Raw genomic sequence first — 9,666 nt, 5'->3', positions numbered from 1 at the left:
CAAGGCAGGAGACATTCCAAGATGGTTTTGCCATTGCCTGCCTCGGCATAGAGATCCAGGGCTTTCTTGGTGGTCTCCCATCCAAATACTAACCAGAGCCAAAGCTACTGAGATCTGATGAGATTGGGATATAGGGTGCTAGCTGAACAAATAAATACATTTCACCTATATGGCCAATGAAGGCCATGTGAAGAAAGCTGGCCTGGAAATGAGCTGAAATGACAAAGGGTATGCTTCTGTAACAACATCTACAGATACTTCTGTCTTTGGAAGATGGACTTCCATAAAGAGGGATTTCTTCTGCAGTGGTGCCCTGAGGGCCAAGCTACACATGACGAATGACACTTGAACGGCAAGTGGATTGAGTGGAGGGCAAGTGAACAGGGAGAAATACACTTGCCGTTCAAGTGTCATTCGTCATGTGTAGCTTGGCCCTAATTGTGGAATTCCCTCCCTACTCTCAGGGCCAAGCTACAAGTGATGAATGACACTTGAACAGCAAGTGTATTTCTCCCTGTTCACTTGCCCTCCACTCAATCCACTTGCCGTTCAAGTGTCATTCGTCACTTGTAGCTTGGCCCTCAGAGTGGAAATACACATTACTAAGTACCTAGGGATGTTCAAGTGAACCTCATTTCATGTGTTCCTCCTCCAACTTTCCATGCACTCACTAGCACAGTCATTTGCTCCGCATGAGCACACTCACACTTTCGATATCAGTTCCTCCTCAACTGCTAAAAGTATCCCAGTTTCCTTGACATCCATTCATTGAAATGAAGATCTTGACACTTTCTCACAACTTAAAGAGATGCAAGTTGGCAAGTCAGAGGAGCCCACAGTACTTGTTCTCGCAGAAAAAACAGAGCTGAATTGGCGCTCTGCCCTCCAGAATCACTTCCCAAAGGCTCTGTCAGTTTCACCTCCCCTTCTAGAAGGTGAAGAGGAAATAAACTCTCTGAAGAGTGATGTTTGCTGGCTCCGTAGAGAGGAAAAATTGACAAAGCCTTCCGATCTGTCTTTTAAAACTCAGCTTCCCAGCTAACATTGTGACTTGCTTCATGTGAGTGTCCTTGTGTAATTCATCTCTTGTTATTTAGCTCTGAGGAAATTTTATAGGCACCTGTATTTCTCATCCTCACCTCCCTGGCACAAGTTAAAGCTGCTTGTGAGAGGTTGGTAACTTTTCAGCAGGAAAATGATTCCAAGGAAAATAATAGCTCCTCTCTCCCCCTGCCTCCCAACCCTCTATGCTCATCACTCCTTTAAATCATAGTCCCTGTGGCTGCTGTTCATTAAAAAATAAAAATCTCAGGAAAAAATGGATCTACATATAGAAGTTCTGCCTTTTTATTCATTTAATCAGAGAAGTCTACGAAGTGCATTGGCTTTCAGACAAAATAATATAGTTCTGCCGTTTAATATTATGCTGCACCATCATTCTCATTACAGAGATTTTTCACATGACATGGTGTGATTCTTGTCATGCGTCTTTCTAGGGCTTTTCTTACAGCCTGCTCAAGTTCCCTGTTGAAACTGAGCTCTGTCCTCAAGATATACAGAGCTTAACCTGAAGGCTTGACTACCTGATATGTTGTTGCTGGGTCCATCCCTTGGTCACTCCAGGTCTTGTTAAGCAGATATGAATGGTGACAGCCCTGGTGAAATGTGATCGCCAGGTGCACAGGGGACTGATTTGGATCAGCACCATTGCACACAGGGATAAGAGTCTTAAATCCCTTTTCTACCAAATGAAACACCCCTGTAAGGCCATGTTTTTGTCCTGTTGGAGAAACTTATGGGTAGCCCAGAACTCACAGGCAGACCCAGTTATGCTATATTGCATCCCAGAGTCCAACCAATGAGCTCATTGGTCCCAAAGCCATCTGTTCAAACCGGTGTTAGCTCTCTTCCAGATATAAAGCCAAGAATCTTTCCTACAACTGTTGCCGTTCTCCTGTCCTTTAAGAGGTTGAAATGATTGAAACTGCTTTTTAAAAAGTTATCCATCAAAACCAAAATTTGACCATATTCACATTGCACCGAACTTAAAACCTCAAAACGTGGGCTAGTTTTGAACTCGTGCACAGGTTTCTTTCAGCATTATATCTGTGCCTAGGTATCACAGCTGCAGATAATTGCCCCGAATTGCAGGAGCCAGCAATAACCCACATAATGGGGACTGCTTCTCATTCTGCGTCAAATGTACACTTGACTTTCAAGTTGCCTTTCAGCTATTCCTTCCATTTTCTGTGCATTGGGGTAGAAGAGAGAAAGACAGTTTCTGGCTATGCGAGCTGAGTTCAGGTTCTGTCTACTTCAATTTATACCACCTGTCCTCCAAGGTACCCTAGGTCATTTTGTCCTCACAACAACCCTGTGAGGTAGCTTGGACTGGCAGAGAATAACTGACCTAAGATCACTCAGTGTGCTTAATAATAATAACTGTGCTTATGAACAGTGTTATATTATCCCCAAAATACAGCTGGGGCTGAGAGGAGTGGCTTACTCAAGGGCACCTACTGAGCTCATGGCAGGAGTGGGATTCGAACCAGCAGAGTGCTGATTCACAGCCAAACCACTTAATCACTGTGCTACAGTACAGTGGGGGTTTGAAAGGGTTCTAGTCCGTTGCCCCATAGTAGCTATCCATTATTTAGTGATAGGTGGAGAACATGCCTTATCAAACAGGGAACTGAGAGCATGGAGTGAAATCTGGACACCAGAATATTTGGTTTCCTCTTTCAGGTATGTGCCGTCTAGTGATTCAGAGAAACAGGAAGGGTGGTGCAGGACAGAATCCTTTCCTGAATTGACTACCGCTGCTCTTTCCTCCTTGCTGGAGCAGAACGGTGAACCCTCGCCGAGTAATATTTGGACCAAGCAGAGTCAAATGACTACCTGACAAAGGCCGTTTCCACACACATTAAATAATCCACTTTCAATACGCTTTAGTGCACATTTGTAACAGATTTTCCATGTGTGGAACAAAAAATCCACTTCTAAAGGATAACTAAAGTGCATTGAAAGTGCATTATTCAATGTGTGTGGAAACGGCCAAAGGCTGCTTCCACACACATTGGATAATCCACTTGCAATACTCTTTAGTGAACATTTGGAACTGCTTTTCCATGGCTGCTTCCACACACATTGGATAATCCACTTTCAATACTCTTTAGTGAACATTTGAAACTGATTTTCCATGTGTGGAACAAAAAATCCACTTCCAAAGGATTGCTAAAGTGCATTGAAAGTGCATTATTCAATGTGTGTGGAAATGGCCAATGAGAGCTGTGGTTCTCAAAAGTTTATGCTACAATAAAGTTGGTTAGTCTTAAAGGTGCTACTGGACTCTTTACTAATAAATGAGTGAATAAATTCACTCTCTTGTCTCGTATCTGAAGGTGGCAAGGCAGGATTCTCTCACGGTGTCTCCCTCTAGCAGATCCAATGGCACGTCACAACAGCACACGGGTGACAGAATTTATCCTCTTGGGCTTCACTTCCCGCCGTGACCTTCAGCTCCTCCTCTTCAGTGTCTTCCTGCCCATCTACCTCCTCGGCCTGGCAGGGAACCTGGGCTTGGCAGTTCTGATCCGGGCTGAACGGCCCTTGCACACGCCCATGTACTACTTCCTGAGCCACCTGGCCTTGATGGACTTGTGCTCCTGCTGCACTGTGGCTCCCAAGATGCTCTGGGGCCTCTTGAAAGGCCGCGACACCATCCCCATCCCAGCCTGCGCCCTTCAGATGTTCTTCTTCGCAGCTGCCTCGGATGCCGAGTGCTGCCTCTTGGCGGCCATGGCTTACGACCGCTACGCAGCCATCTGCCGCCCACTCCACTATGGAACAGCCATGCCGCAGCGCCTTTGTCGCCTCCTGGTGGCGGCATCCTACGCAGCAGGGGTAGCCTCCGGAGTCATCCACTCCAGCATGGCCTTCCGCCTGCCCTTCTGCAGCTCTCGCACTCTGGACCATTTTTTTTGTGACATCCCTCCAGTGCTAGCTTTGGCCTGCGCCAACACAGACCTGAACCAGCTCCTGGTGTTGGCAGTCTGTGGGGCGATCCAGAGCATCACGCTGGCCGCCATCATGGCTTCCTATGGAACGATTCTCTGTACGGTGGGGCGGGCGGGATCGCGACGAGCCGCGTCCACCTGCGGCTCCCACCTGACGGCTGTGGGGGTGCTCTACAGCACCCTCATTTTCATGTACCTGCGGCCTGACGGCACGTACGCCCCTCAAACCGACAAGATAGCATCTGTCTTCTACACGGTGGTTATCCCCACACTCAATCCTGCTATCTACAGCCTCCGTAACGCTGAAGTAAAGCAAGCGGCCCGGAGGAGATTCAGCAAACAGAGACACCGAGCCTGCTGCTTCTGAGCAGAAGTTGAAAGGAGGAAGAGCAAGAGCTTCAACTACACACAGGCCTTCTCTTTTCAAAATTGAGCAGACAGGATTACTTTACGAAAGAAGAAAATAATGCGGGGCAGAGAAGGAAGCTTTAACCCTCCCCCCAAACTGGAAAAAGCCACTAACTCATGAAACACACCTGAAGCTGCCTTTTACTGAATCGGACCATCAGTCCATCAACATCAGTATTGTCTGCTCAGACTGGCAGGGGCTGTCCAGGGTCTCAGGCAGAGGTCTTTCGCATCACCTCCTTCCCAGTCCTTTTAAGTGGAGATGCTGGGTATTGAACCTAGGACCTTCGACAAACAAAGCAGAAGGTCTTCCACTGAGCCACAGACCCTCCCCAACCCCTGATCTGCTGTCACCCACACTGGGGATAAAAGTGAGGATAAAAGCGGCTGGAGGGAGACTTTTTCCAGTGAGAAAAAGATTGGGTTAAGAGCCAAGCTACAAGTGACGCCTGCCACAGGTTGGACACTTGTCAGCTTCCCTCAAGTTTTGATGGGAAATGTAGGCGTCCTGGCCTTGCAGCTGTAATGGAGAGCCAAGCTGTAAAACCAGGCCGCCTACATTTCCCATCAAAACTTGAGGGAAGCTGACAAGTGTCCAACCTGTGTCAGGCGTCACTTGTGGCTTGGCTCTAAAATGTTCCTCTCTCTCCCCCACCCTCACCCCATACACACTCATACCATCCTTGTCTCTAATAAAGAAACCCAGAAGGCTGCATTTGCAAAAGAAATAAGTCTTTGGGACAGCACCCTGCAAAGCCACTAGATGGCTCCTCCATTTTAATTTCACATTATTTATTAATGTTTTATTTCACTCCTTGATTATTGCTTGGATTTAAAAACATGCTATTAGTACCGCCTCCCAGTATAAAAATAATGCAATAAAAAATTAACATTTTAAAGTTCCATCTGTCCCTATTTTCTGATATTACCAGTCTCTGGCAAATCATGATCCCTGTTTTGTCCCTTGTTTGGAAACGTTTTACAGTACAATTCTAAGAGGAGTTATGCATTTTTAAGTCCATTGAAGTTAATAGGCTTAGAAAAGTATAACTCTCCTTAGGATTGCAGTGTCATAGATTCTATATTGTTATTGTTGTTATTAAACCATATTATTTATTATTTAATTATTATTATTATTATTTAAATTTTTGTAATAATTCATAATAATCATAATGTATAGTCCGCCTTTCTTACTGAGATCCAAGGCAGATTACACCGTGCAAGTGAAAATACAGTATAATCAACAGCTAGAACATTCACTGATCAAGGTACAACAATGAACTTTCAGTGAAAGAGATACAATAGACTATGAAAGCAGAAGACATTTGAAAAACAAGCATAAATCCGAGCACAAGACGAAATCTTTCTGAAGCCAAACAAAACTAAATTACATGGACTCCCTAGTAGGTATAAGTCGACCAGTACTCAATAGAATAGTGTGGAGTTTTGTGCAAGTACCAGAGCAGTTCTGGTGGGCTTGGCGGTGTGATGACGTCACTTCTAGGAGTGACATCAGTGCATTGCTGGTGACATGATGACATTGTTGGCAAGCCCCCTGCACCCCGTAAGTCTCGGTCCATTTCCCCCCACCTGGTATATAACATGGTATTAAGCCTTTATTAGGTCAATAAAGTTACTTTCTGGTTGTTGGTCCCCCTTTCCTTTTTTCTACCCTGGGAGACCTATTAAACCAATCCAGGGATTGTGTATAAAATACACTCATACCCTGGAATTCATGTCCAGTTCTATGCCTACAGAGGATGGTCACACATGCATGCTTGATAACGGGACCAATTTGAATAACAGGTGTGTATCTAAAAAGTCCTGTGACAGACCTGCTGCAGTTGTTCAAAATTCCAAACATCTGCTTTTACTGTTCCTTTTGAACTGAGAGACTTGCTGCATGAGACAACTTACACAGGATGCTCAAGTGTAGGGAGATGCAATGTTAGCCGGGAAGCTCTGTCAATTTCGCCTCCCCTTTGGGGAAGTGAAGATGAAATTAACAAACCCTCTGAGGAGCAATCTTTGCCTGCTCTGTGTAGAGAGGTGAAATTGACAGAGCATTTGGCTCTGTCTTCTTAAACTATGCTTCCCGACTAACATTGCATCTCCCTACACTTGAGAGTCCCTGTGTAAGATGTCGTGTTGAGACACTCTGAGAAGGGGTTGAATAAACCACAAAGCTTACTGTTTTCAGCTCTGCATCTCCACTAAACATGATTGGGCCAAATGAAGCCTTTGCTTCTGGGTGTGGCAGCATACAGAACTTTCTTGCCATGCTGTTTCCTTCAGGAATAATGAAATTCCCAAACCAGCAAAGGCTGACGATAGCCATCTTATTTACTACAAATGCCCAGAAAAAGACAACCAGAACATAATCCCAGGAGGAAGGCATTGCTGCTAACAATGCCCTGAGCTGCAAGGATCATAGTGAACACACCAGGGCCCAGGCTAACAATCTTCGAAGAGAGAGGAGCTCTTATTGCCCATGGGTGTTTTCCTACACATAACCATGTCTGTCCACACTACCAGAGTGCGCCACACGATCACAGCTTTGCATTCATCTGTGCTTGTCAATTCCAGCTTGAGAAATTTAGAGATTTGAAGGTGGTGCCTGGAGAAGATGGAGTTTGGGTTGGGGATGTGATGACCCTCTAGGACCTCTGTTTCTCCTAGATACTACAAACTCCGCCCACCAAGAGAGCCATTTCCTCCAAGGGAATGGATCTCTGTAGTCTGGAGATCAGTTGCAATTCCAGGAGATCTCCAGGCCCCACCTTGACGTTGGTAACCCTATCTACAGGAGATCAATTAGCATTAAGAGCAGCTATACTGTCACCTCATCCTACTTCATAAGCAGGCCAGACGTAAACTTTCCGGCAGGCTTAGCTCTTCTTTATCTTCTAATCCTGGCTCCTATGGTTTTAATGTGCAGTACTTCATTAAAACTGTGATGGCAAGAGTTATCTGGAACCCGTACCACAATGTTGCAACATCACTTCCAAGTAAAAACCGAAAGTGATAATGGGAAGCTATAGGAATCATTGGAACCTCTATGGTTTTTCTATAGAGTTTATGGTAATTCCTAGAGCTACCCTTTGAACTAGCAATGTTGCACCCCGCATGTCCCCATCCCCAGCCCTCCTGTCAGTTGCCAGACTCAGTCTGGCAATCAACAGGACTGCTGTAGGTGGGGACATGCGGGGTGCGACATTTCCAGTTCAAAAGGTAGCTCTAGGAATTACCATAAACTCTATGGTAGACTCAGCCTGGCAACCCCCAGGGCAGGAGGTTAGATCCACACAAGGTCCTTTCTTAGAGAACATCCCTTAACCACTGTTCAGTTGGCTAGAAACCAAGGGTGGGCCTTTTCTGCTGCTTCCCACCCCCACCTATGGAATACCCTGCCCCAGGAAACGCAATTGAGCACACCTCTAAGGGCCTTCCATACTGGTTTAAAGACCTACTCTTTTCATTGTTCCTTCGATTTAAACTGAGGGGTTGCTGTGATGGTGTACACTAAATGTTGGTGCAGCTGATGGGTGTGTGTGTGTGTGTGTCTGTCTGTGGGCCAAGCTACACATGACGAATGACACTTGAACGGCAAGTGGATTGAGTGGAGGGCAAGTGAACAGGGAGAAATACACTTGCTGTTCAAGTGTCATTCGTCATGTGTAGCTTGGCCCTGTGAGTCTCTGTGTGTGTGTGTGAGAGAGAGAGTGACAAGATATGGTCAAAGGGTTATATAGAAAATATACTAGATAAATAGCAGCGACAGGAAAGACTGCTGTAGAAGAAGGCCAAGTCTAAGAGGATCTCAAATGACTTTTACCACTCCTAGAAGACCATCCACTTACAATGATAATGCTCATTAGTTCTTCCACATAGCTGCTGCAGCAGAAGCGCCTTCCCTGTTCTCTTGAGACACGTTGCCAGGCGCAAGGTGGTTAAGCCCTATGACATCACAGTCAAGCGGTGAAGAAATACCTTCCCTTCCACCGAGCCACAAGCTGATGAGCCGATCTTCTGCTCCTTGTTCCTATCCTGCCACCTGGAAGAGGATCAACCACCTTGAACCCAAATAATCTCTTCACATCCTGAACAGGAGGCCCAGATCCTACCAGGTGAACCGTTGCTTCTAGGTCTCATTTGATAGCGGTATCGAGTAGTTTGCAACAAGAGCTTCTGTTCCCAAGTTCAGCAGAGAAACAAGTGAGATCTTGTATATCCCAGCTGCACTGGAAGCCAGCTCTCTTAAATCTGGTTACCCAGCACAGTAATGGGAGGGATGGTGTGCATTTGAGAGGTACAGAACTCCCCAACAAACACAAGGACCATGCAGACGGATCCCCAAGATTTTGGTCCTAGGCGAAGGTGTTTCTCCTCCACCCCCACGATCTTGTTAAGAGTGGCAGGACTCTAGTCTGGAGAGCCAGGTTTAATTCCCCACTCCTCTGCCTGAAGCCAGCTGGGTGACCTTGGGTCAGGCACAGTTTCTCGGAGCTCTCTCAGACTCACCCACCTCACAGGGTGATTGTCATGAGGATAATAATAACACACTTTGTAAACCACTCTGAGTGTGGCCGTTGTCCTGAAGGGCAATATATAAAGCGATTGCTGTTGTTGTTGTTATTTTCATTTCTGGGGTTTGGGTTTTATTGGGGGGGGGTCTTAGCTTTTAAGGTCCTCTTCTGCTACCTCTTCTTAATTTTTCCTTTGTACTGTTCTGTGTATGCATGTGTGTACGTATATGTATATGTATATGTTAATTTTTATGCATTGGGAACTCGTCTCCAAAATGCAACATTTAAATACTGTTGTTATTATTTTCAGGTGGGTAGCTGTGTTGGTCTATAGTAGAAAAGCAAGACTGGGTTCCAGGAGTACCTTAAAGACCAATTAGATTTCCATGGTATGAGCTTTCAAGGGTCAAAGTTCTGATAAAGGGAGCTTTGACTCTCAAAAGCTCATAGCTTGGAAATCTAGTTGGTTTTTAGGGTGCCACTGAACCTGAATCTTGCTCGGTTACTGTTATTATTATTAGTATTGATGATGATATAAGCCAATATGAGGGCACCACTCAGACTTGTTTATTAATTTTCCGCCACTTACTAATGAGTACCCAGTTTCCTGGGGGTAAAGTGTAGATGACCGGGGAAGGCAAAGGCAAACCACCCCGTAACAAAAAGTCTGCCAAGAAAACGTCGTGATGCCACATCCCCCCCACAGGTCAGTAATG

The 9,666-nt window shown here is 45.6% G+C and overlaps 1 protein-coding gene across 1 annotated transcript; it reads left to right on the top strand.

The window, feature by feature from the left end:
• The first annotated feature begins 3,447 nt into the window (after positions 1-3,447).
• Positions 3,448-4,383, top strand: LOC129346501 (olfactory receptor 5C1-like). The gene has a single exon (XM_055003847.1). It carries the CDS (start codon positions 3,448-3,450, stop codon positions 4,381-4,383), a length of 936 nt encoding a protein of 311 aa, XP_054859822.1.
• The last annotated feature ends 5,283 nt before the right edge of the window (positions 4,384-9,666 follow it).

This window comes from Eublepharis macularius, chromosome 19 (assembly GCF_028583425.1).
Source record: "Eublepharis macularius isolate TG4126 chromosome 19, MPM_Emac_v1.0, whole genome shotgun sequence".
In the NCBI taxonomy this organism is placed as follows: Eukaryota; Metazoa; Chordata; class Lepidosauria; order Squamata; family Eublepharidae; genus Eublepharis; species Eublepharis macularius.
Note: the sequence above shows the minus strand (reverse complement) of the source record. Positions and strands in the feature narration are given on the sequence as shown.

What these genes read in the sequence shown, in the direction of transcription:
- LOC129346501 (XM_055003847.1), top strand. Translation starts at nt 3,448, where the DNA reads ATGGCACGTCACAACAGCACACGGGTGACAGAATTTATCCTCTTGGGC.